This window comes from Gymnoscopelus braueri (assembly GCF_963280865.1).
Source record: "Gymnoscopelus braueri genome assembly, chromosome: 3".
Taxonomy (NCBI): Eukaryota; Metazoa; Chordata; class Actinopteri; order Myctophiformes; family Myctophidae; genus Gymnoscopelus; species Gymnoscopelus braueri.
In genome coordinates, this window is record NC_137612.1 from 37,437,445 (window position 1) to 37,465,171 (window position 27,727).

Sequence of the window (27,727 nt, forward strand, 5' to 3'; positions counted from 1 at the left end):
TATAGAGAGTTCTGTGTTCCTCAGTTTGGCCTTCAGTTTCACAGTCTGGAGTCTGGAACAATGCTGATATGAAAGAGGAGATGACATTCACGTAGGGTTTTTCATGTGAGTGCCTCTCCCCTCCGTTTTCCTTAATGCCAAACTCGCTGCCGCAATAAGTGAGTGTAATTTTAGCACCCAAAAAATCACCTGGCTTTTCTATTTTTGCATTTGAGTTGTTTTCAGTGTCCACTGCTTTCCTGTGTGTCTAATTATTCCTGTACATTTTGTACAAATACTCAAGTTACAGTTATAAAAGCAGAAGTAGCCTAATAACACACAAACCCATGTGACGCACACAAAGATACAGGTACACTTTAGTATTCCATTGAATCCTACACTGGTTCATCAACATCTAACCTTATATCTAATTCAACCAATATGTTGTTTTAGTAGGGGGTACTAAGCACAAAAAATGGCCAAATCGTTACGCGGCGGATAAAAGCATGAAATTTTATACAGATGTCCCTTGGGTCATCCTAAAACATCCTAGAAGGGGTGCCCAAAAAAATCTTAAACAGGAAGTGAGTTATGGACAAAATTCAAAATGGACACCTAAACTGTTGACCGTTGACTCAAAAGACACCAAAAGAATCTCCAAAAAGCATAACATTTGGCACATATGTCCCTTGGGTCATCCTAAGACATCCTAGAAGGGGTGCCCAAAGGAATCTGAAACAGGAAGTGAGTTATGGACTAAATTGAAAATGGCCGCCTAGTATTGTCGATTGACTCAAAAGACAACTAAAGAATCTCATAAAAGCATACAATTTGGCACACATGTCCTTTTGGTCATCCTAAGACATCCTAGAAGGGGTGCCCAAAAAAATCTTAAGCAGGAACTGAGTTATTGACAAAATTGAAAATGGCCGCCTACAGTGTTATCCATTGACTCAAAAGACAACTAAAGAATCTCATAAAAGCATACAATTTGGCATACATGTCCCTTGGGTCATCCCAAGACATCCCAGAAGGGATGCCCAGAAAAATCTTAAACAGGAAGTGAGTCATTGACAAAATTGAAAATGACCGTATACAGTGTTGTCGATTGACTCAAAAGACAACTAAAGAATCTCATAAAAGCATACAATTTGGCATACATGTCCCTTGGGTCATCCTAAGACATCCTAGAAGGGGTGCCTGAAATTATCTGAAACAGGAAGTGAGTTATTGACTAAATTGAAAATGGCCGTGCCCGTGTACAGTGTTGACAGATGATGCAAAAGACACTCATAAAAAATAATCTCATATAAAAGCATGAAATTTGGTACAAATGTCCCTTGGGTGATCTGAATGCATCCTAAGGGGTGCCAAAAAAAGTTTTAATAGTCTCTCAATGGAAAACACTCCTCCCACACGGGCTGCACTGCTACAATATTCAAATCGAGCAGCCAATCTGGCATTTGGTCCAGAAGCCTGAAAGCTATGTAATCTCTACCATCTCCTGACAAATATGGATGGATTAAAGTCGCTGATTCGTGGACACCTTTATGGACACTCTTGCCAGAGGCTACTTAAGTTTGTAGAGAACTCAAGTGTGGCTGCAAAGCTGAGCCCTTCTGTTCGAGAAAGTGTAGATGCCGGGATGCTGGGTTACCTTGCAGAGCATTATGCCAATGTGCTGGTAATTGCGAAATGGCACACATGAATACATGTAGTTACTAATCACAAAAAAACAGTAATGATCAAGAAGAAAATACATGAGAAGATAGAGTGTAAAACAAGCAAGAAGATGTAGAGTGCAAAATAAATAAGATGCAGAGAGTAAAATAAGAATATGCAGAGTAAGATAAGATGCAGAGTAAAATAAATAAGAATATGCAGAGAGTTAGATAAATAAAGAAGATTCAAAGAGTACAATAAAAAAAATAATGCAGAAAGTAAAATGAATAAGTGATGTAGAAATGAAAACAGAAGGTAGACTACAAAATACGGCAGGTTATGCACTGCATAACCTGTCGTATTGAGTCTGCATAATATGCAGACTGCCATGGTCAACTGTTTAAACAGCCATTTAGAATTTCTTCAACATGGTCCCTTCCTAAAAAGTTTAATAAACAAGCAAATAAATAACCTCTTCTAGGATATATTAAGAAGCACTCAATGTACGTACCAAATTATACACTTTTATGACGTCCCTTTATGTTTTCTTTTGTGTCAACTGCTTTAGGCGGTCACTTCCTGTTTAAAACCTTTTTGGGCACCCCTTGTAGGATGCGTTCAGATCACCCAAGGGACATTTGTACCACATTTCATGCTTTTATGAGATTCGTTAGGTATCTTGCATCATCTTTCAACACTGTAGGCGGCCATTTTCAATTTAGTCAATAACTCACTTCCTGTTTCAGATTATTTTGGGCACCCCTTCTAGGATGTGTTAGGATGACCCAAGGGACATATGTGCCAAATTGTATGCTTTTTGGAGATTCTATAGGCTTTTTGAGTCAATCGCCAGCACTGTAGGCGGCCATTTTCAATTAGGTCAATAACTCACTTCCTGTTGAAGACTTTTTTGGGCACCCCTTCTAGGATGTCTTAGGATGACCCAAGGGACATGTGTGACACATTTTATACTTTTTGGAGATTCTTTAGTTGGCTTTTGAGTCAATCGACAACACTAGGCGGCCATTTTCAATTTGGTCAATAACTCACTTCCTGTTTCAGAATTTTTTGGGCACCCCTTCTAGGATGTCTTAGGATGACCCAAGGGACATGTGTGCCACATTTTATGCTTTTTGGAGATTATTTTGGTGTCTTTTGAGTCAACGGTCAACAGTTTAGGTGGCCATTTTGGATTTTGTCCATAACTCACTTCCTGTTTAAGATTTTTTTGGGCACCCCTTCTAGGATGTTTTAGGATGACCCAAGGGACATCTCTATCAAATTTCATGCTTTTATCCGCCGCGTAACGATTTTTCACTTAGTACCCCCTACTATTTATAGTTAGATGGAAGTCTTGTCATCCCTAGAAGTAAATGTACCAACACTTGAGGCTGGCATATATTGTATACATTGTTTATGGCAAGGTTTAGATTTCACAAGGAGCAACCTGATAAGTAGGCTATGTCTTTGAAAACAAACCACAAGTAGGCTACTTTCTTGGTTCAGTGTTCTTGTCTCTGATGAGACAAGTAGTAGTAGTAATAATAATGGTAATAATAATGCCAAAGATTTCTTGCTTTCAATCTCTCATTTTTCTCTCATTTAATTCAATGAATGACTTATACAATGTAAAATATAATGTAAAAAAAGATTAGACATATGGGAATGTGTATATTAGGAAAACATAAGCCACCATTTGAATCCATGCAATTGCATTTCAGCACTTTTATTGTGAGGGTATAGCTTCCAGAGGAGATGTCACATTTTCCACCAACACGATCCACTGACAACTTACCAATTCAACACATGTCTCTGTGGTTAGAGCAACAGGCTGACATGGTGAAGCTGTAAATTCTTCACCGAGTAACCTAACCCACTACCTCTTGTGTGTGTGGTAGGAACTGTCAGTCACTCGTCACAAAGAATTCCACTATTATTACACTCCACACAGTGGTTTAAAGTTACTGCTGTCTATAGAAAGACTGGAGAAGTGAGAAGTCACCTAATGAAAAGGTCTTCTCAAGCTCCTCTGATAACTCAGGTGGGATTACACCTGTTTACACCACAATGGAGGAAGGGCTCATAAAGGGCCGAATGTTATCCGAGTATTTGGTTAAAGCAATGCTGCACCACATGCCGTGACATGGGGGTAAGTGGGTCGAATCTCACCAAATCAGTTACATCCACTGAGGTGGGATCTCGATTAAAGTTTATATGCTCATTAAAATGTTTTCCATGTGAGAATCATGAGGGTCTTTTCACGCTCACTTAACATCCGCTCCACAAGAGGGAGACAACGGACTCGCGTGCTCCCCCCTTCCCCCCCAAAAGAACCATAGAGTTAAAAAGAACCCGCCCCCACTGTATGGATCCCATAGCCAGGAGGGGTGGTCGGGCTGTGATTGGCTGGTTGGTTGTAAACATGCACATACTTCCATCGTAGGACCGTGCAGCGCACCAAAAACAGCAGACCTACAAGCTCACAAAGCGTCGAGTCCGCGACGCGTTGTGAGCTTGTAGATCTGCTGTTTTCGGCGCGCGACTCCGTCGTACGACGAAGGCCAACATCATAGTAGCTTCAAGATGGCGAGTTGTTGATATTAGGAGACTTCCGGCTTACTTTCCATGTGAGACGACGAGAGAAGGTTTGGAATGCATAGAAGTAAAACATTTGTTGAACATATAAATATAACATTATTATAAGATAGAATACTAGTTCCGTCGATCATATTAGAGCTCAGAAAGCGCTTTTCCCAGTCGGGAACGCTTGGACGGCCGTTATCAGGGAAAAGCTAACGTTAGCTATCGCCATCTGCGAAGAGATAAAAGAACAACAACAATCAACATGGCGACCGGCGGCGCCAACGAAGACCTGAAGAGAGAGCTGACCTGCCCAATATGCCTGGATTACTTTAAAGAGCCCGTCATGTTAAACTGTGGCCACAACTTCTGCCGGGTTTGCATCTGCATGCACTGGGACGAAAGTGGCGATCACTTCGAAGGCTACGAGTGTCCCCAGTGCAGGGCGGTGTTCAGCAAGGCCAGCTTCACCAAGAACTTCCTGGCCCAGAACCTGGTGGACAAGCTGGACGTGCTGCAGTGTCTGGGCTCCGAGCCCGGTCCCCACAAGCCCGTGAAAGTGGACAGCAAGTGTGAGAAACACGGGGAGGAGCTGAAGTTGTACTGCCATACCGACAAGAGGCCCATCTGTGTGGTCTGCAGGGAGTCCAGAGTCCACAGACATCACCAAGTCGCCCCGCTGAGCGAGATCGTCAACGACATGAAGGGAGAGCTGGAGAGCAGGCTGGAGGTGCTCAGGTGGCACAAGGCCCAGTGTATCAAGGTGAGAACGGCCGACGAAAGGACCAAAAGCGACGCCAGGCAGAGGAAGCGGAGGCTGAGGGAGAAGATCGAAGCGGACGTCGGCGTGCTCGTCCAGTTCCTGCTGGACGAGAGGGACTCGCTGCTGGAGAGTCTGGATGCCGATGAAGGAGGGGCGGTGGCAGCCATGGACGACAACTTGGAGGTGGTGCAGGCCGAGTTGGCCGCAGTGGACAAAGAGATAGCGGATATCAACGCCCACCTCGCTAGCAAAACCAACTTTGAGAAGCTCACTAAAACATACGACGAGGTTTTACGTGCTCGTGCCAAGCCCTTGCCGACTCCCGTAGCGGCTGAGAGTGCCACTGGCTGGTCGGACTTCCCGGAGCCCTTCCAGCTCATCATCTGGAAGAAGATGATGCATGTTCTACACACCATGCCTCAGAACCTGACCATGGACCCGGACACTGCTCACCCCAACCTATTCATCACAGACTTTGACACCAAAGTGGAGGAGGGCCACATTCGCTTGAATGATCTTCCCGATCTTCCCGAGCGCTTCAATCGATTTGGCGGGGTCCTGGCTACAGCTCACTACTCCGGCGGTCAACACTACTGGGAGGTGGATGTGAAAGACAAGGGTGTGTGGTACCTGGGAGTCACCTCCGAGTACAGCAACAGGAAGGGCTTCGTCAGCCTCTCTCCGGGTACTGGGTACTGGAGCCTGTGCCTTCAGGACCGGCTGTATGCCAACGAGGAGGACGGCCGGGTCCCCGTGGCCGACTACTGGAACTCGCCGCGGGTTGGCGTGTACCTGGACTACGACAACGGCCGGGTCAGCTTCTACGATGCCGTCACCATGAAGAAGCTGTTTGTGTTTGACACCTGCTTCCATGAGCCTGTCTACCCTTTCTTCAGCCCCGGAAAGAACGATCCTGGGAGCAGGCTTCAGATATGCCACTATTATTGATGTCTTTGCTTTTTCAGGAGTATTTTCAATGGGCAGTGGGCCGATATCTGCAGTTAACTGATGTTTATCAGTTCTTCAGTAAAGATCTGTAAGATAAAGCAGCCACAATAGAACAGGGTACATTTCCCCCTTTGGATATAAGTATTTGAGCAAAATGGGTAGCAGAGTAAAGATTACTTAAAATGTCTCCGATGCGGTTTCTTATCATGATGATTTTGAGGGTGAAAATGTCTCATGAACATTATGTGAAGCCAAAATTCTCATGTCTCTGCGTTTGTTGAGTAGAGAACAGTGCCTAGAGCTCTGTCATACACAGCTCTAGGCACGCATTTAAACATGCATTTAAACATGATTTGATATGATTTTCCTCCTTTTTATGGAATCAATTATTCCCTAATAATCAATTATTTTGATTATTATAATCAATTATTTTGTTGGAAGTATGTAACCTAACAGTCATTGAGTGAGCAGTTCAGTTCAGTGTATTGTTTCAGGACATGTGGATGGGACTCAGTAACCTGGTAAACCATCCCCCTTCCGGAAATCTCATTTGCATTTATGAGATTTCCGGAAGGGGGGTTGGTTTACCAGGCTAGGGACTCAGTACATTAGGTATTTAACTACTGTAGGTAGCCTGAAGCCCGATTTATTGTCAGTGTTGCACGCAACATTCCCCCGAAAATAGCCGATCGCGTCGCACCAGCGATGTGTTGTGAGATTGTAGGTCGGTTATTTTCGTTGCACAACAAACAACAATGCGATGGAGCATAAAGTATTAAAAACAATACATATGAAAATTGTTTATTGCTAACTGTAGAATTAGTAGTAAAATTAACCCCAACTCTTCTTGAACAATCAGGCAAGTACTGGCCAAAGTCTGTAAACGTAAATATTTGTCAACATCTTAATCAATTTTCTTTGCTCCATTTGTACAGATAAATGAATGTATGTATAATTATTATTTGTTTTGACCATGGAATCAAGTTTTGATAGGTTATGTTCAAGATAAGCATATTGCCATATTTGAGTTGCAAAGTGTTCTGAAGGTTATGTTATTTCATGTTCTTTACTTGTATCTTATTGAAGCAATCTTAAGTATAGGTCAGATTACCTATTCATTCAATAACAGATTATGTTGCAATTGATTGGCATTTTATAGAATTGAATAGAAAAGTAGGCCATTTTATTTACCACCCTGCCTGGATAAACCTGTAGAACTGGTTGCTACTCCTATTCAATGGCCAAATGGGAGGTTATCCAAATTTTAACCAGGTTGCCTGCATAGAAGTCTCAAAATATGAATGATGAGTGAATTAAACTGTGAATGGTTTATGTAATTGCCATTATCCTTTTGGGCATTATCTTACATAAACATCACCAGGATGAAAGAGGTTATATTTGATTCTCTGATTGTTGTCCAATGTGTTCATATTTCTATTATGTTTCTGCTCCTGATAATCTGCGGCCTTTTAACAGATGTGGCCAATGACAAGATAGTGAGTCAAATGTGTTCCATTTAATTGAACACCACCTGCCTCCTATTTTATTTACGATTGTATTTTGTTTTTTAAACTTGCTATGTTTTTTGCAGTTTCGTACAGTTATGCCACATGTTTAATGCTATATGTCTTATTCTACATGGCTCGAAAAGGACATCTATCTATGATCATATTTTGTAATGTAATAAATCTATAATGGACGTAGTCCATTTTTCAGTTTTCTATTTTGTCCTGAACTCAGTTTCTAGGAGGTTAAGCTACTGAAATCAAATGGTTCCCCTGTTTATCTAGCCTGGTAAACCATCCCCCTCCCGGAAATCTCATTTGCATTTGGAGGGGGGGGGGGGGGTGTTTTACCAGGCTACTGTTTATCCATGTCCTTTTAAACTTCTTGCCTTTGCTAATAAATGTAACATTTCACATACGAAAATGACATTGAGAATTAATGAATGCACATCAACCATTGTACACATTTCTAATAATTATACTCTAACAATGACATGTGGTGTGTCGTTTAGACAAGGTTTACTTGGTAGCCATTAGTCTATTATTCTTAACTCTAATTTAACAAAACTAATCAACCTAATTAACCTAGCTACAATAATTGAGTTTACACAGCCTTTGGGGGACAGGGTGCAACCGTAGATGTATCAGTAAAAAAGATATATATGCCATATTACTGGCGGGTATCAGCAGAGTACATTTATTTAGATTTAAACCCGGGTCTTCTGCGCAAATGCAGGTTTGTTTTCAAATTTTTACCATTGATACACAGGATCTAAATTTCTCAATAGAAGAGCAGAGAGACCAAATACAACTCTACCATACAGATTGGACAAAATAACTTGATATTCACTAGAACACATTACATAATGGAGCTTTAATACATTATATATATATATATATATATATATATATATATATATATATATATATATATATATAAAAAAATGCCATTCTGGACTTGGCTGGTGTCAGCTGTAGTAGTGTAGCCGTTGCCTGACAACGAACAAGCCAATCACAGCCATCTCATCTCTCCGGGCTGTGGGATGTAGACAGACGGGAGTTCCTTCCGCCTCCAGAAGCCCCACCTCCACGTTTCCATGCATTGGCGCGCTCTGCTCCGCTGAGTCCCCGGTGCTGCCTGGAGGACTGAGCTGAGCTGAGCTGAAGCGGTGCTACCCACCCAGGCTGTGCTGCTGAGTGCTTGACAACATGGCAGGCATGAGTGCGGCTGGGGCTCGGCCAGGTGCGGCCGCCGGCCCGGTTCAACAAGGACTGAAAGAGGCTCTGATCGAGACCCTGACGGCGATCCTGTCGCCGGTGCAAGAAGTGCGCGCCGCGGCGGAGGAGCAGATCAAAGTGCTGGAAGTGACAGAGGGTGAGTGGTGGTGGTGGTGGTGATCATGGTGATCCATGCTAGCTCTGGTTAGCAGCTGCTGAAGTAAGAGACCTACAGCCTGCCTGTGGACACAGTCTGTTGACACGGGCCAGTTTGAACAGGCAGGAGCCATGATGCACACACACATGGATAGCGTTTATTTGATCGTTGCTATGATAGCAACGATCAAATAAACGTTCCTTGTCACCGCTTGTCGTTGCTATCCAGCGTTAATAAGTTGGATTTCCTACCGGCTAGTCTACACAGTACACAGGCCAGATCTCCACGAGTTGGTGGTGTTGGGCTAACTTTAGCTAGAAATACCCCCCCCCTCCTCCTTATCACTTCCCCCTTATCTTGCGTTGAGTCGTTGGTCGTGTTTTAAACTGTTTTAATGTACATGATCGGGGTGAATATGTCAAGGCCATCCTCGATAGCTAAGGCCATGTGTGAGATGCATGGGGACTGAGACCCCCGTACCGGCCCGATGACTGACAGCAGTTGGTTTATTGGTCAACACAAGTCAGGCAGCCTCAGCCATCCGATCCAACACTTAGGTCAGCTTATAAAGGGCAACATAGATTGGGAGAACAATGATTTGTAGAGGCTACGAGAATAATAACAGTATAATTAGTCTAGTCACATTTTTGGCGTAACCCCGACCCTGTGGTTGCCATGGTGACCATTGATAGATGAGAATGACACACTTTTCCCGCTAAGATGTTTCCTGGGGGATTCTCCCGCGAATCCCGCTTAGCAGCCGGTTTCCTGCATCAGCATCACTGACAAGAGTCAGATGATGGTCCAAGATTATATATATATTTTCTCTGTTTCTTGTTGGGTTTGTATATATAGTTCACTGTAGTCTACCCCACTCTTGTTGAAAATGTAACTGTTATATAGGCTTATGTTATGTATATGCACAAACTTGCCAGATTGGCAGATTCATGATGTATCATGATGGCTGAAAGGTGTAACAGCATCATTGTTGTGGACTGATGTTTTCAATGCAGTGAAAGTGATGTTGGATCAAGTAATGTCATCCTTAACATATGATATTATCAACAATGGTGAGTGACTGACCCAAAACATTGTTCAATCACTACAGTATAGGAAATCTATTGATATATTGCATGGTGCATACTATTGGACTATACATGGTGCCTAATGTATAGTTTCTTTGTCCATTCTTCCTGCATTGAGTGCATTCCTCCTGTCATTGGTAAAAGACTGAATAAAATGCTGTCTGTCTGTCTGGCGGTTAGACTGCAGTGTCGCAGCTAGAGTGACCCATACGCTGGCCTCTTTCTAAGAGAGCCTACATAGAGTTGTCAGCACTCACATTGTCACTGGTCCCCTGATGTCACTCTTAGTTAAATCCGGTGAGAGAAAGAGATGGCACAATGATAAGGTAGATAATTCGGTACCTCACTGTGTATTCATCCCTCCTGTCTGCCTCCCTGGCTAGCTTTTACATGTACCCTGTATACAGTGTATAGTATCAGCCTGTGTGAGTTTCAGCCCAAAAACTCATCCCAGCCCACAACCTGAAATAACCACTTGAGCCCTATGTTGTATTTCTACTGTTCGAAAACCTCACAACACGTAGCACTGTGAGCTTGTAGATTGGCAATTTTTTTTTGCCTATAATGTCATTCCCAAATTAGGGATGCCAGGGATAATGTTGTTAAGCAAAGTTTGTGACTTGCTTTGAGACCCAAGCTCATCACATAGTAGAGCTATTGTTGCATAAAGCTGTACTGTAGAAGAGGAAACGCCTGTAGCTTGCATTGGGTATTGACTTGGGAAGCTTGAAAAAGGTTAAAGAAAGTGATTGTGTTGTCAAGCAGTTCAGTTGCCATTATCTTTCTTAAATGGGGATCATGCAACATGGCCCATAGCTGCAGAATGGCACCCAAAGGGCACCCATACACATCCCATCATATGCATAGTGCATAGCTTCTTGTTTTTAGTTATTTGGCTTGATTGATTCTTTCTTTTTTTCTATTTAGTCGTTACATTTTACTTACTGTGTAGTCCTGTCACTGCTGACCCCTGCTGGTTCACCTACCACTGGAGGATGCAGTGAGTGTGATGGGTGGCGCGCCCTACTCCTCACAGTTAAACACCCGGGCATACTGCTTGCTCCTAGCCACCCTGCTAGGAGTCGCTGGTGCAGCGACGAGGATTGCCCCAGCTTCCCTCCCGGCGCCAACATGGCCAATCTTGCTTGCATGGATGGATGCCCGGCCAAGCTGGAGGCACTGCAGAGGATGTGCGACCCGGGCGTTGGCTTGATTCTGTCACTAGCTTAACCGCCATCCTATGACTTGTTGCAGTTTCCCCAAAGTATTAGTAGTATATAGGGGGTGGGGGAGGGAAGAGGGCTATTGTTGTTGGAACATTATTTCATGACATATTTGTTATAACCTGACTCCGCCAAATGGAAGAAGCTTGCGACACACATTTTGTTTCACAGCCTACTTCCATCTGAGACTCCGGTAGCAGAATCGATGCAAGACGGCGTTAAATTTTTTCAAGCTACTTGGCAGGTGATTGGATGAGCCCGCCCCTAGCAACCGCTGATTGGTTCGTACACGCAGCGACCGGGTAGCTTTGCTCCCTGAGCGATCCCAGACGCAGGGTGTATTGTGAAACTCAATACCGCCCCCATCTGGCTGAGTCAGGTTATATTTGTTACTGATGTTTCTTTAAAAAAACAATAAAGTATTTTTACCTAAAAAAAAAAAGGATTAGTTGTATATTATCAGAACATAAGAGTGCTTTAGTCATATTCAGCATGGGCTGTGTCTGCTAAGAGCTAACTATTTAATCCTCTTGATGATGTGCTTTTGTTGTAGAGTTTGGCGTTCACCTGGCAGAACTGACAGTGGATCCACAGGGGGCTCTTGCTATCCGTCAGGTAAAGAGGGAGGGGGCTTGATGTCCTCAACAGGGAAGATATTTTACACAGCTGTGTTTATTTCCCCCCACACGATACCAATACCTTTACATACTTTTCCCCATACACTTGAATTATTTGAATAGTAGTTGTTATGCTGAGCACCCACGGCTGAACAAAAGTCAAACAGAAGAAGCGCACCTCAGAATCAACTTAATTGTCACATCACAGGTTTACAGGTGTAAAACAGTGGGTGAAATTTGTTTTTGTGCAAGTACCTGCTCCATATCTAGACTTCAAATGTAAGATTTGCCATATTGACATAATTTATTACTTTGTCTCGAATCCGATCATACCCCTGACTGGCACTACTGTGTGTTGCTGTGTGTTGCTCACCAATCAGTTCCTGTCAGTTGACAGCAGATGTGTTTGCTGTGTTGTTTGTGTGTGCAGTTGGCGTCTGTCATCCTAAAGCAGTATGTGGAGACCCATTGGTGTTCCCAGTCAGAGAAGTTCAGGCCTCCAGAAACCACCGATAGGGTAAGAGAAAAGCCTTGCAACCAGTATTAACTCATCATTTGTAGGAACGATACAAGTTTGATCCTCGTAAAACGGGAATTATATAGTACCATCTTAAATTTGGCCGCAGTCATTTTTTGGGGAGCCAGGTGTAGGGCTGTCACGATAATGACATTTTACTTGACGCTTATTGTCGCTCAAATATTTGCGATTAACGATTTAATTGTGTTTCTGTTTATTATGATAAACATGCAAAAAGGTATGCAAAACATGTAATATTTGTGACAGGCCTAGCTAGGTGTCATTTGACTCTCTTGGGCCCATCTTCTCGGGTCATCGCCCTCCAGGCTAAAGCCGCCATCAGGGAGCTGCTTCCGGGGGGTCTGCGGGAGGCTATCAGTAAGGTGCGGTCCAGCGTGGCGTACGCCGTGTCAGCCATCGCCCACTGGGACTGGCCCGAGGCCTGGCCGCAGCTCTTCACCCTGCTGATGGACATGCTGGTCAGCGGAGACGTGAACGCTGTGCACGGAGCCATGAGGGTCCTCACAGGTACTGTACGCAGGGAGACATGTCCAGCAAGCATGTCCAGCACGCAGCAGAGAGATTCTAGATTCAGAGTCTTGTGTTCACTGAACTAGAACCCGGCCGATATATCTGTCTGGTTTGATATATTGGCCAGAGCGATAACTTTTTGGACGACATCGGTATCCGCAATTTTGCAGCCGTTGTGTCCCGATTGGGAAACACTTTAAATCGGCTATGTCTGAAGGTTTTTTGATAAGGGCTTTATTTCAGTTTATGAGTCTATTTTATTTGTTTTATTTACTTGTCAGAAGTAGTTTGTTCATTATATAATTAAAGTTAAATGTACTTCTTTTCATATATTGTAGTTTAATTTGCCAAAAAGTTATTCGTGGGGTGGTTAAGGCGCTTATCACATGACCGCATGCCCCGGGTTCGACTCCATAACCCAGTGGCAAATTATTTGCTGTCTGTCTCTCCCGACTCTCTCACCTTTTTTCGTAATTAAGATGTTAATATTGTTTGCTTATAAATAGTTCTCGAATAGAAACTTAAATCAAATTTTAAAAAAAAAACGTTTTGACAAAATATTGGGCAAAACATCGGTAATCGTTTGGCTAGGACTCCCCAAAATCAGGAACGGCATCAGACCCAGAAATCTGGCATCAGTCAGGCTCGACTGAACACCGTTTCAGAGACTGAAACCCTACAGTAAAGTTAAGTGGCTTTTTTGAAAGACACTGTGACGCTTGTTGGAGGCGCTGGCTGTTGATGAGGTTAAAGGTTGGTGTGCTGCTTCTTTTTGCACTCATACCGCCCGTTATCTTTGTTCTGTCCAGAGTTCACACGGGAGGTGACAGACACACAGATGCCACTGGTGGCCCCTGTGATTTTACCTGAGATGTACAAGATCTTTACTATGGCTGAGGTACGTGAACACCCCCCCTTACTCCTTTTGCTGTCAGTGTTAACCGTGACTGAGGTGATATAATGTCAATGCTGATCCTGATTAAACCGTTGTAGGTCTACAGTATACGCACCCGCTCCAGAGCAGTGGAGATCTTCACCACGTGTGCCAACCTTATCTGTGCCATTGAAGAGCTGGAAAAGGTGAGGATGGGATTGGAGGTTTGTCATCCTCAATGTTAATTGACACAACCATTGGGTATTTTTATTCAAATCACTTCACACTACCATGACGGCATATATTTGAGTAAAGTTGTCTGTGGTCAGTTAAATTCCTGAGTCGTCGTTGTACGGTAAGTTACAGCGACAGCTAGATTTCGAAATCTGGTCGCATCACACGCATAAGGCTAATCGTATGAGATTCTCTTCTCTGTAATCTTAAACATGCACACACAAGACTTGAAATAATGGTACATCACACACGACAGGACTTTATTAAAATGATTGCCTGGCTGACCAGCAAAGCACCTCACGGCTAGGGTTGGGATCCTTTTTTAGGATTTTAACGATTCCTGTTCTTTAAGGATTCCCGGTCCGATTCCTTAGCGGTTCCCTTTAACGATTCCTATAGGGGGTTCCAAATGGACCCTTAACAGGTGACAGGTCTGTAACTCTGAGAGTGTACAAATGGAACCAAATGGACCCTTACGGGTCCATTTGGTTCCATTTGTACACTCACAGAGTTACGGTGGTCCTTGAAATTAAAAGGTTTGAGAACCACCGTTATTGTAATTGTATAGCAGACATGAAGTCCACATAGCAGCTCTGACAGTGTGATAAACCGGTTCCGGAAACGGTTCCAAATGTGATGGAACCGATTCCGGTTCTTCAGAACCTGACTCATAGCCGGCCGACGTCTACATGGCTTCTCCCCAAATCTCCCTGATTATCCTGTAATGTAATAATACTACATGCTGTACTGATGCTACAGTATGTATTGTCATTGTGTGTCCTTGTTTTGACTTGTGCGTCCAGGGTGCAGCTAAAGCCTTGATCTTCCCAGTAGTACAGCAGTTCACAGAAGCATTTGTGCTGGCCCTGCAGATGCCCGATGGACCCTCTTCTGACAGCGGCCTCAAGATGGAGGTCCTCAAGGTGGGCTTGGCATCTTGGGAATAATTCTACATAATAATGACCATATCTGAATGATCTTTAGCTGAACCACATTAACCCTAGAATAGCTATTTAAAGTTGTTCATATGTTAATTTATTTTACCTTCCAAAAATAGTATAAATAGCCAATCTATAAGCTCACAATGCGTGTGACGCATTGTCTGCTTGTAGATCAGCTTCTGCTATTTCTGCTATTCGCCGTACAACAAAGTATATAGGGCTTACGTGATTTATCAGTTGTATTACCAAATCAGCATACATAATTTAAAACTACAATCTGGAAAGCATGTATTTTTCTTTCCATACTGTATATATTGGAAATGTGCTTATAGATTTACAGCAATCTTTTTGTCCTGATCCCAGGCGGTGACAGCTTTGGTGAAGAACTTCCCCAAACCCATGGTGTCTTCTATGCAACAGATACTGCCCATTGTGTGGAACACTCTCACTGAGAGTGCATCTTTATATCCTTCACAATGTCAAACATACACAAGCTAGCACTGATCATGACATATTATATATAGGTGGCATCAATGCTCTTTCAAATGCAAAGTTCACATTTATATTATATTCCAAATAAAAAACTTTTTGGAGCAGGTATTCCTTAACCAAGCGGTCACTTATGTGAGGACAGAAGTCAACTACACAGAGGAAGTGGATGACCCTGTAGACTCGGATGGTGAGCACAGTTCACATCGTCGACTGCGTGTCTTTCTATCTGCTTTGTGCAAGGCAGGCTCGAGAAGATGTCTGTAGATGAGGCTCCCTAGATCAATAGATGCAATGTAAACGTGTGCTCCCATTTTTATGTCCTTCTTTTCTTTTATGTATTTGGCAGGTGAGGTGTTGGGCTTTGAGAATCTGGTGTTTAGCATCTTTGAGTTTGTCCACACGCTACTGGAAAACAACAAGTTCAAGAGCACAGTGAAGAAAGCCCTGCCTGAACTCATCTACTACATCATCCTCTACATGCAGATCACTGAGGACCAGGTAGGAGATAACTGCAGCTACAGCTACTCAAATTAGTAATGGGTTAGGGTTAAATTAAAGTTAAATTTAGATGTGTGAATGTGCAAGAATTCATTGCGTCACCCTACAAGTGTCACTTTGTAGCCTCATGTCGCTGGCTTCCATTGAAAACGACCTGCAGTATGTCGTTTTTTTGCTGCTAGTGTGAACTCGGCATAACTGCTATAGTGAGTTGTTTTTAAACAATGATACTAGCGGCGGCGATGGCATCAGCTCAAGCTCTACTGCTTCACTGAAAATATCAATATTCAATACAGGCTTTCACCTTGAAGTGTGACAAAACTCGACATTAAAGTGTGACCAGGTTGATTGAACAAATGACGGCCACGGATGTGCAGCCGATCTCCATTGTGGAAGATGAAGGCTTCACAAAGCTTATGGCTGAATGTTTTTAATGTTGTTCCCTCAGATTAAAGTGTGGACAGCGAACCCCCAGCAGTTTGTTGAGGATGAGGACGATGACACCTTCTCCTATTCAGTCAGGATCTCTGCTCAGGACCTTCTTCTGGTGAGATGAGCATACAGTTGGGGTTCCTGGGGGTCCCCAACTAAGTTCAAATGGACCCTTATGGGTTAGATTCAGTGACGCATGTGAGCCTACTGTTTGTATCAAAAAGATGAGAGCCACTATTGGGGTCTAGGGACCCTCTGGGTTCCAAATGGACCCTTACAGGTCTGTAACTCTGAGAGTGTACAAATGTACAAATACATTTGTACACTCTCAGAGTAATGGAGGTCTTTGAAATTAAAAGGTTTGAGAACCACTGCCCTATCCCAGCCCCACCAACTCTCACCAAACAGCTTTGTTGTTTTGTTTGGTTGTTTGTTCATTGTTTTTGATGTAAAGCGTCCATGGGTTCATGAAAGGCGCTGTATAAATTCAAGCTATTATTATTATTATTATTTTGTTGCATGTTGCTTGATGTGTGCTCTCAGTGTTGACCATGTTATGTGTGTGTGTGCAGGCTGTGGCGACAGAGTTCCAGAATGAGAGCGCGGTGGCTCTGGCAGCAGCAGCCACCAGGCACATGCAGGAGGCAGAGCAGGCCAAGAACAGTGGCAATGAGCACTGGTGAGAGAGACTCACTCAACACTCACTAAGAGAGGTCCTAAACACAGACACCGCCCACTTCTGTTCCTCGATAATATCGTCGCTGTCGGGGCAAAAACCTCGTATCTCCATATTTCTTTTTTTCTCCCCGTAAATTAATGCCATACTACACTGTCACACAAAAGTAGCAAAAAATAGCCGTTCTACAAGTGAACTTGTAGACTGAACTTAAGCTTGCAGATATGCTATTTTTGCTATTTTTAAGTGAAAGTTGTTAGGTCTGTGGGTTTTATGAATATTGAACCAGTGAAACATATTAACAAGAACTTGTGACTAAATATAACTACATTGGATCCATTGGAACACAGTCTTCATTTCCTCAAATGTAACCGTTTTGGACATACTGTATATGGTTTCCACCCGATAGCAATGATAATGCTCTAGTGGTGTACAGTATATATCCATAGTTTACTGTATGTGTGTGTTTATCACAGACCATAATCCACCAGAAACCTCTGCTCTCACCTCATCACTATATACTCCTTCCTAACCTCGCGTCACCAGGCTTTCCACACAACAGAAAGTCTGGTTCATGTTCCGAATTGACAAGTGTGTTCCAGTCTAGAATTCCTAAACTAATATCTGTATGCGGTTGGGCGCTGCAATGTTATTGCTCCCTCACATGGATGCCGAATCATGTAGCCTTGTCTCGCCAGTTGCTACGAGAATAAAACATGGACATACCAAACAAATTATGCCAAGAATTACTTGAAGAAATGTATGGATTCATAAGATTTCACAGTTTCATGCGTAGGCCCCAACACTGTGACACTCCAGGTTTCTGAGGGAATTATTTTTGGGGAACACTGGCTATATCTGTAGCTGCTCTCTACACCGGATCTGAAGACTGCACTGAGTTGATCCCAGCCTCCTTCTGTTTACCAGGTGGAAGGTCCATGAAGCCTGTATGCTGGCCCTGGGCTCGGTGAAGACCATCATCACGGAGAATGTGAAGAATGGTCGTATCCAGTTTGACATGCACGGCTTCCTGGCCAACGTCATCCTGGCTGATCTCAACCTGCCTGGTGAGGCCTCAACCATCGTTTAGAGCACTGCTTCTCAATGTGGGCTCCTTGAGGGCGTTCCAGGGGGTCCTCAGCTAAATGAACACTCCCTGAGATAAATTGACGTAACATTGAGGATTTTACAGTGAAGATTAGGGTCGCAGAGATAAAAAATAATTGTATGAAATGGGAGTTTGAGGGGGTCCTAATATATATCAAACTGGGGGTCCTTGAAATTGCGTTGTGAGCTTGTACATCGGCTATTTTCAAATAGCCTAAGTATATATAGGGTTGAAGTGCTTAATGTATGTTTTATATTCCAAATATACAAACTAGTAAGTTGTCAAATAATTGTAGTGGATTAAAAGTACAATATTTGCTTCTGAGATGAAGTGGAGTAAAAGTATTGAAAATTGGAAATACTTCAGTAAAGTAAACGTACGTAAGTACAGTACTTGAGTACATGTACTCAGTTACTTTCCACCACTGGATCTAACAATCTCTCTGTATGTCTCTCTCTCTCTCTCCCACTATCTATTTCTCTCTCACATACTTTCTCATCCCATCTCTCCCTCTCTCTCCCCTGACCAGCGGCGTCTCCCTTCCTGCTGGGCCGGGCTCTGTGGGCTGCCAGTCGCTTCACAGCAGCCATGTCTCCAGAGCTCATCCAGCAGTTCCTCCAGGCCACCGTCAGTGGTCTCCATGACAGCCAGCCACCGTCCGTCCGCATCTCTGCCGTCAGGGCCATCTGGGGGTGCGTGGCTGGGCTTAAACACATTGAAAACACATGGAACACATTATTTTACCATCATTTAGAATTCTGCATCACTGGTTTTCATAGTGGGGGCTGCCAGGGGGCCAGTTGGAGATGAAAATTTAAAAATAAACATTTAAAAAGGATTATACAAATATATACATAAGAATTTTAATTTCCTATTCAATTAACTATATTCATATTCAAACAGTATTATTAGGCAGTCCTTGGCATGGAAAAGTTTGGGAACCCCTGTTCTAAATGATATTTTGCAAACATTCATCGAGTAACGGCCCAATTAGACTAGTACCGTAAACGTAGCTGAAATCTTTGGAAAGATTTGTCTTCCCATCCCGTGGTGGGGGAGAAAGTTGTGCCAGAATAACACTGCCTCCACAGTCTGTGGACGCTCACGGATTTCTACGTTGCTCTCCCAGGTACTGTGACCAGCTGAAGCTGTCGGACAGCACCCACGTCCTGCAGCCCTTCCTGCCCAGCATCCTGGAGGGACTGGTGCAGCTGGCTGCCCAGTTCAGCTCCGAGGTTCTCACCTTGGTCATGGAGACGCTGTGCATCGTGTGCACTGTGGACGCAGCCTTCACCACCAGCGCCGAGAACAAGATCTGCCCGCTCACCATCGCCATTTTCCTGAAATACAACAACGGTGAGTCTCTTCGCCAGGCCTAGTCACGATTATTACGTAATTAGCCTAATAAAAAAAAAAAAAATTATTATCGCAATTATTTTTGCATAATCGTTGAAAAATTTTCATACATTTTCAAACATTTTATAAAAGTAGTAGAAATAGCTGATCTACAAGCACACAACACGCCGCGATGCGATGTGTTGTGAGCTTGTAGATCAGCTATTTCCACTATTAAAGTATAACATTATAAATGACTAATCAGAAATGACTATGTTATTCATATCTGCCTGGTGGAATTTTTGTTTACAAATCCTAAAAGCTAAACAGAAAAACATTTTTATTAATATGTTCCAATGTTCAATGCCAATTGCCAAAATCACAATGAAATCGTCAATCACAGTTATTTATATGACAATTAATCGTCAACTAAAATGTAATAATCGTGATAGCGCTACTCTTTGCAGTATACCAGGAACAGTATTCATTCATTTTTGCAAAGTTCACAGTTTTAAGCTCATTCGGCCGATCATGACAACGTTCATACAAATAAAGGTTAATCATTTCATTGTGTTTTTAGCCGGATTGGCTTGCATGCCTCTTCGCCCCATGGACTCCCATTATATGTTTGTACCTATCTTTTCCTTTCTAGACCCTGTGGTAGCGTCTCTGGCGCAGGACATCTTTAAGGAGTTGGCCCAGGTGGAGGGGTGCCAGGGGCCCATGCAGATGAGACTCATCCCCACCCTGGTCAGCATCATGCAGGCTCCTACCGACAAAATCCCCTCTGGACTCTGTGCTGTAAGTCAGTGGTTCTCAAACTTTTTTGCGTCAAGGACAGACCCTCATATTGATATGCATTTAGCTGCGGACCCCCATCTGAAAAGATTTCGTGCCAGGGGCCCCCTTAAGACAACATTTGTCAACATCTTTCAAAAATGGCAGATCTATAGCTGAATAATAAAATAGGGCTTAAGTGTTATACACTGTTACTCATTTAGCTGGGGACCCCTGGAACTCCCTCAAAGACCCCGGGGGGTTCCGGACCCCACTTTGAGAACCAGAGCCCTCTTTGGCCTACTTACTGATTCTTCTTTCTAGGTTCATTCTTGAACAAGTTTCTCCTTTCTATGTGATCTCCGCCCCATGCCTTTACTTCAATAGCTCTTTTCCAATAATGTCACTGTTCTGTAGAATCTTCAAATTCTGCATTACATTGCTGGTTCGACTCTCGGTCGCCCTGACCTAACCCCTAACAACTCCCCCTGTGTGCTCATCTGAGCCATCTGAAAAGCCATCAGCTGTGTGGGAAAGTAATTTGCCATCCCACGGGGACCAGTAAATAGTAATACTCCATTTCCCCTTACATTTTTTTGGGTAGAGAATGTTTGACATATAAAATGCTAAATATAAGTGAGTCAAGACAGAGTTCAATGAACTTAACACTTAGCTTTTCCCCATCACTTCCTGCTCTGTAGTGATGTGTGTGTGTGTGTGTGTGTGTGTGTTGCTCTTTTCTCAGACATCCATAGACATCCTGACCACCGTGGTGCGCAACACCAAATCTCCTCTGTCAGAGATGCTGGTGTGCCAGGCCTTCCCTGTCGTAGCACAGTGCACGCTACGCACAGACGATAACACTATTATGCAGGTGAGAGAGGGCACCCACCAAAATGTCATTACAACCACTGACAAGTCTGGTAAAGTATTGTAAAGGAACTACAAGTGACATATCCACTTGAAATGTGATGATGATTCATTTCTGAAGTGATGTAGCCAAGTTAGTTGTCAGATATCAGGAGTTATTAGTATACACATCATACTGAACATTGATCAAAATCCAGTCAAGCTCAAGCCCATGCAGTAGTATGTGGTAGGGTCACTAGCAAATTAAACCACTAGGGGGTGCCTGTATGCCAATTATTTCTATAACTTCTTAAATCCAATCCAGTTGATAGAATGACTTTGTCAGTGATCACAACCCATTTAAACCTATACATCATGGGGACAGCATCTGTGTCATTTTGGATGTTGCTATATATATAGCAACATTATTATTTATTATTTTTTTGAATAAAAATGTGATGTTTTCAGAAAACTGTTAGGATTTAGAATGAGTGAGTTGTGAACTTGTATATCGGCAATTTTTGGTGCAAGACACTGGTGTGTGCACCGAAGTATAAATCAGGGTTTAGCTTAGTATCATGTCTAAAAGCCCTTTGTGTCTCATTGTCCTGTTTGTGTGTTTTCCTCCACTCATCTCACCTCCCCAGAACGGTGGAGAGTGTTTGCGGGCGTACGTGTCGGTGGCGCTGGAGCAGATCGGCCAGTGGAGGGACGAGCAGGGGAACAGTGGCCTCTGGTACGTCATGCAGGTGGTCAACCAGCTGCTGGACCCCAGGACCTCGGAGTTCACGGCGGCCTTCGTGGGCAGGCTGGTGTCCACGCTCATCTCCCGGGCCGGGACGGAGCTGGGAGAACAGCTGGACCAGATCCTTAGAGCCATCCTCAGCAAGATGCAGCAGGCCGAGACGCTGAGCGTAATGCAGGTAAGGGTGGGAAATTAGGATAATACACCATATTCGCACCACGGCCATTTTGCATTTACTTCATACCCGGGAGTGGCCACCCCCACCCTCTGAGAATGACGTACGGGCAAAATGGCTGCCATTTGAATATGGTCAGTATTGAAAAAATGCAAATTGTGGTTCTGAATGAGATTTTGGATATTAAATTGTATATATCATGTGTATTATGCTGCGCTCACACTAGCAGCTATTGCTATCGCTGTTGAAGTGGGGCACCACACAGTCGTTGACGTCATCAAGCATGTGTCCGTGTGGGGGAGCAACGAGCGAGAAAAATATAAAGACAAATATAAAGGATGAGTTTCCACAATTTACAAGCAGAAAGTGTATGGAGAGATGGGTAGTGGAAATGGTTAAACAAAAACATGATTGATTGATGCTTCACTGCGTCGTCGTTGGACCGGTGAAAAAGGTTAAAGCCAGCTCAACTTTTGTTGTAGCTTTTGAAGCGGGTGTCAAGCATCAGTTTGTATCCTCATGTGCTGGCTTTCATTGAAACTGAATGGTAGCCTCTCGCTTTGTAGCTGATACTGTGAGCACAAGATTACTTCTTGGTCCTTTTTCCCCCTTTGTTCAGACGAGACAGTGATGATCATGAGACCTTTAACTCCATTCCACCCTCCACTCTCTCTCTCTCTGTTACAGTCCCTCATCATGGTGTTTGCCCACCTGGTTCACTCCCAGCTAGAGCCCTTGTTAGAGTTCCTGTGCAGTCTTCCTGGGCCAACTGGAAAACCTGCTCTGGAGTTTGTCATGACGGAGTGGATGAGCAGACAGCATCTCTTCTATGGACAGTACGAGGGCAAAGTCAGGTCAGACAGCAGCCAGAACACTGCTTTTGGTATCATTCGATTAACGTGTACTAAATAAAAAAAGACTAAACGTCACTGAAAAAGAATGGTGCTTGAGGAAATACATTTATCATCCATTATTTAACCTTTTTGGCGATATCAGTACCGCAATCGGCTCTGTGCATTACTGTAGTCCCAGGTTTCCAGAGGGTGGTATACCCGGTTTCCCGTTCCAGTTCAGTATCCCATAGCTTAGTTTGATTGGCTCTGCAGCAGATTTGAATGGGAAACACAAATGACAGCTTTAGGTGTGTTTCCAGTTCAAATTTGCTGCCCAGCCAATCAAAGCAAGCTATGGGAAAATGAACCTGAACAAGAAAAGGGTATGCCACCTTCTGTAAACCCGGAACTACAGTTACGCACAGAGCCCATAATGCAGCTGATGTGTACTTTGCAAAGATATGGCTTAAGTGGTACCTTTATATTTATTTGTTTGTAAAGTTGTAATGTTTGTTTCATATATTGAAATGTATTTTCAAACAAATCTAAATCTTCCAAATAGATTTCTGAAAAATCAGGCCCGTCTCTTTGTATGTATTATCTTTAAGCCTTGCCACCTTTCACACCATGTTATATTTGACCTCTCCCTACAGTACGGTAGCGTTGTGCAAACTCCTGCAGCACGGTCTCAACACCAATGACAAGCGTCTCCAAGACATCGTGGTCAAAGGAGAGGAGATCTTCAACCCTGACGAAGGCATCCGCACACGCTCCAAATCTGCCAAAAGTGAGATATGAACCCTTTCACTTCATCGTAGCTCTAAACATCGCTGCAAATCATTTAACATCTCAGCATAGGGACGCCAGGTTGAATGTCTCACTTTTCCAATCTGGTTTTGTTTTCCACTCCCACAGACCCAGAGAGGTGGACCAACATTCCTTTGCTCGTCAAAGTCTTCAAACTGATCGTGAACGAGCTATCGTCTGTCGTGGAGGCCAACACCAGCAGGGCCAATGCTGCAGACTGGAGTCAAGGTACAGTATATACTGTTACTTATCCCCAGCATACATATTCATCATCATCATCATGTGTACACCAAACATTTATTTTGTCTGTCTCAGCTGTCAACAGACGGTAGAGTGGGATATTAATAACCGAATGCAAACAGGCATAGAAATAAGTAGCAGTACCACTTAAGTGGTACTTTTGAGGGTCCTTCTGCTGGTCAGTAATGGGTCAATGGTTTTGTTACTTTTTAACCACATGAACCCTACCGATTGAGTACAATTAATTGAGTACAATTAATTGAGTACAATGGACCATAATGGAAACAAGTTATTTTATTTATGTAACTTTCATCAATCAAAATGTACCTATTCTGGGCATTTCTCTAGTTTTGTACACCACCATTGTACACACCCATCACTACAAAGTATAATACAGGGTTAAGTGGTTAATCAGTTTAGTCAAGTATTAAAAGATGTATTAGAATTTTTTCGTGTGAATTATTTTATATAACAAGAAAACAAAGATTATTCGATTAACCTAAAGGAGCAAGATTAAGTCTGTTATCGGTAAATGCTTTCGATATGTTTTCGGTTAATTGCCCAGCCCTTATAAAGAATGTTCGAACCACCAACTGTTGTGTTCCTGGTAGATTCTAGTGGGATGTGGGAGGACGCGGAGGAGGAGGAGCCTGAGGACGATGATGAAGAGGATGAAGGCCTGGCAGGGCAGCTGCTCTCCGATCTCATCGCCTCCAACAAATATGGTACCATCTCTTCCTTCTCTTCTGCTGTTCCCATGCGGTTTTCTTTGACTTTGTTTCTGGTTGTTTTGCACATACAAATACCTCTCCCAAATGTGGTGTTAGTAATATCCACCATGGCTTTGTCGTTGTCTCGCAGACGATGACTTCTACGAGGATGATGAGGACGACGATCCGGATGCGTTGAAGGACCCTATCTATCAGATTGACCTACAGGTACACAGTCGCCTAAGTTTATCCATGTTTGCTATTTAAATTCAAAAGCGTGAGTTAAAAAAAGGAATGCTCGCAACTCGTTTGAATGATTCATAACACGTTTTATTTAAATAAGTCTTACCGCAAACAAAATTAGTCGAAGCCTAGCTAGCTAGCTGCTTAGCAGAAATGGAAATAATATTTTAAAATACATTTTCGTGAACACTGCGTTCTCATTACATTACATTTTTCTCCTGTACACGTTTTCTCCTGTACAGAGACTGAACCTGTATTGTTTGTCTTTCTCCAGGCCTACCTTACAGACTTTCTGACACAATTCGCACAGCAGCCATGTTACAGCATGTTCTCAGGTCACCTGAACGACAGCGAGAGACGAGTCCTGCAGTCTGTAGGCCTCTAGCCCTGCCTCTCCACCCATCCCCTCTTCTTATCAACAAAACCCCAATACACACTCTGTTAACCCCATCACTTATACGCTCATAGTGAAATTACACAACAAAAGCATCAATGAAATGAAAGATCCCCCCCCCCTAAACATGATGGGCTAGACAGGGGAAAGGGACAGACATGCACTTATCCATAGTTCCCCTCTTTCTCTGTATTTCAATGGGATGAGCTGAACGACTGAAGACGTGAACAGAGGAGGCCATTTTAGGAGGAATGGACACAAGACCACAGAGGGTTGTTTCTAAAGAAGATTCGGAGGTGGATATGGGTGGGGGGGTGTCTTCTGGGTCTTTGTCATTTTTTTAAATGACTTAAGACTGGACTTCAGGGACTTTGTGGGAATGAATAGAGGGGGTTGAGGCTTTACAATGGGACAGGTGAACCACTATATATGAACGGACTATTTTACCGTGTCCCATTTTTAACTCAACCCATTATTTTTGTGTTTCTGTTTAAAAAAAAAATGAAATGAAAAAAGAAGAAGGAAAAAAAAAACTTTCAAGAGACCATGTTGATTGAAGGACATTAAAGAATCCTTGCAAAGGAGAGAAACATTGGCAGCCTTATTTTGAGCAAACGTCGACTGTCAGATTGGCAAGGAGCGCTCTTAGACCAGCTGTCTATGTCTGGGACTGGGTGTATTATGGTGGGTATATATGGAATTTACACTGACCATGGTGAATCACCGCTTCGTCATTTCCTTGTACCCACTGGAGTTTGGGATGAAACTTTCTAAATAAATGTCCAGACAGGACAACATGTTAAGCTTCCATTCTCTGTGTCACTACCAGGTGGAAACATGAAATACTCGACTGGTTTTTAAATGTTTATTTGAAGCTTATCATGCTGTTGGATTAAATGTATTTAACCATAGCGTCCCTATTCTGGGCATGTCATAATAGGCAAACGTTCTGCAAAAATACCAGATCTACAAGCTTGCAGTACATTGCTTTGTGCCATGCTAACTAACTAACCCTGGTCAACTAAATAATATTATACTGTAAGTGGTTATATTTCATATTTGGAGTGGGGATTTGACTTACTTTATTTTGAAAACGATAATACATGTCAGATCTGTATTCATAGTAAGTAAAATAATGAACGTCAGATTGAACATAATGGAAAGCTTAAAATGTAGATAAAGTAACACTGTTTTTTATGAAAAGCTGTATTCTTATAAAGTGCCACTCCCAGTTAGAGCGCAGACAATGCAGTTTTCCTCCTTACACCGGATGGTTCGACACCCATGTCTCTTCTCAGCCCAGGTTTGAATGGTGTCACCGGTGTCACATACTATGGAGCGATGCAAGTTGGAAATGCATGCCCCACCCAGTTATACAATACCCATGGTCAGAGTACCCGTTGTACCTGTCTGTCTGTGTGTCCTTTTATGCCCATATGTGGAGATTTCTGTATCTATCCCTTTCATGCCCATAATATTATGGAGTTCCGTGTCAGGTATGCCGGGTATGTGCAGTCTAGGCCAGTCTATGACGTCATTGATGACACCAGCCAAAAGGTCAATGGAATCTATCTGAAAATGCATCAGGTAATGTCCATAGAATGGAAAGCCAAATGACTGGGAAACCGTTGCAATGTGTGAAATTAAACATGCTTAAACCCGGCCCCATTCATGCTCTATTTATATTTACAAATAGCAGCTGCATTTTGCGCGTTTGACATAATAGAGGGGACACCTGGATTTGAACCGGGGACCTCTTGATCTGCAGTCAAATGCTCTACCACTGAGCTATATCCCCTTCTCACTTATAAGCCACAGTATACATATATCTTCCTTTGCTCAAAGGCTATTTCAACAGTAGATCTTAATTTTGCCTTACTCTATTTGCATATGTGTGTGTGTGTGTGTGTCTTTACAGCCTGTCTGTTTATTGGACAGAATGACATGCTTTCCAACTTGTCCATGCTGGAGGTCACCCAGAGTTCATGTGTGCCTAGGCGTCGCGTGGGGTTGCCTCCAGAGGCTTTTTGAGGCCCTACTCGCCGTGTGTGGTTCGTCGGCGGGCTAGTTAACCTGATTTGGGCGTTGATGGGAGTCTGGCCACAGTTGATAGTGGGCTACGTGTGGCATTGGATCTGGCGGGGGACTACGACACTGGCGGTATACTGGCCGGTGAACCTACTCCTGGTGAGTGCTAAGATATATGTTATATGTTATTGAAAATATGTATAGCCTTGTTTGGTTGTCTTCTACTTTAACGATGTAATGGCTAGCTAGTAGCTAACGATGCTAACAGTTGACTGCCAGTCATCTTTCTGAGGCCTCGTACACACATGTAGAGCTGCTGCTGTTTTGTCAGATTTGTGTAAGATTTTTTCTAAATATTCCACATTTTATTTCAAGATTATTTTTGAAATAGCAGATCTACAAGCTCATAATGTGTTGCAGTGTGAGCTTGTAGATCTGCTAGACTCTTTGCTACTGTGAGTGAGAGCTCAGCTGTGCGTGTGGCTCCAAAGACAAACGCATGCACGACACGTGGCGACGATTAGGTAATAATTGTGACAGGCCTCACAGGA

At 43.2% G+C, this 27,727-nt stretch overlaps 2 protein-coding genes across 2 annotated transcripts; both read left to right on the forward strand.

The window, feature by feature from the left end:
• Positions 1 to 4,206: 4,206 nt before the first annotated feature.
• Positions 4,207 to 7,745, forward strand: LOC308082846 (zinc-binding protein A33-like). Its single transcript, XM_080424904.1, has one exon. It carries the CDS (start codon positions 4,487 to 4,489, stop codon positions 5,930 to 5,932), a length of 1,446 nt encoding a protein of 481 aa, XP_080281030.1. The 5' UTR covers positions 4,207 to 4,486; the 3' UTR covers positions 5,933 to 7,745.
• Positions 7,746 to 8,561: 816 nt separating this feature from the next.
• LOC308082842 (importin-9) lies at positions 8,562 to 25,954 on the forward strand. The gene is made up of 24 exons (XM_080424900.1): positions 8,562 to 8,812; positions 11,674 to 11,735; positions 12,168 to 12,254; positions 12,581 to 12,782; positions 13,595 to 13,683; positions 13,779 to 13,865; positions 14,697 to 14,816; positions 15,198 to 15,298; positions 15,455 to 15,513; positions 15,673 to 15,824; positions 16,273 to 16,371; positions 16,829 to 16,935; positions 17,860 to 17,999; positions 18,570 to 18,732; positions 19,170 to 19,396; positions 20,028 to 20,176; positions 20,898 to 21,026; positions 21,649 to 21,924; positions 22,609 to 22,775; positions 23,408 to 23,541; positions 23,670 to 23,789; positions 24,413 to 24,526; positions 24,663 to 24,739; positions 25,029 to 25,954. The coding sequence occupies exons 1-24, from the start codon at positions 8,647 to 8,649 to the stop codon at positions 25,137 to 25,139; spliced, it is 3,138 nt and encodes a 1,045-aa protein (XP_080281026.1). The 5' UTR covers positions 8,562 to 8,646; the 3' UTR covers positions 25,140 to 25,954.
• Positions 25,955 to 27,727: the final 1,773 nt, after the last annotated feature.

Bases quoted from the DNA above. Each gene is read 5' to 3' on its own strand.
- LOC308082846 (XM_080424904.1), top strand. From the start codon at position 4,487: ATGGCGACCGGCGGCGCCAACGAAGACCTGAAGAGAGAGCTGACCTGC.
- LOC308082842 (XM_080424900.1), top strand. From the start codon at position 8,647: ATGGCAGGCATGAGTGCGGCTGGGGCTCGGCCAGGTGCGGCCGCCGGC. The intron at 12,255-12,580 runs GTAAGAGAAAAG...ATCGCCCTCCAG, and splicing joins CTCCAGAAACCACCGATAGG to GCTAAAGCCGCCATCAGGGA. The intron at 13,866-14,696 runs GTGAGGATGGGA...TTGTGCGTCCAG, and splicing joins CCATTGAAGAGCTGGAAAAG to GGTGCAGCTAAAGCCTTGAT.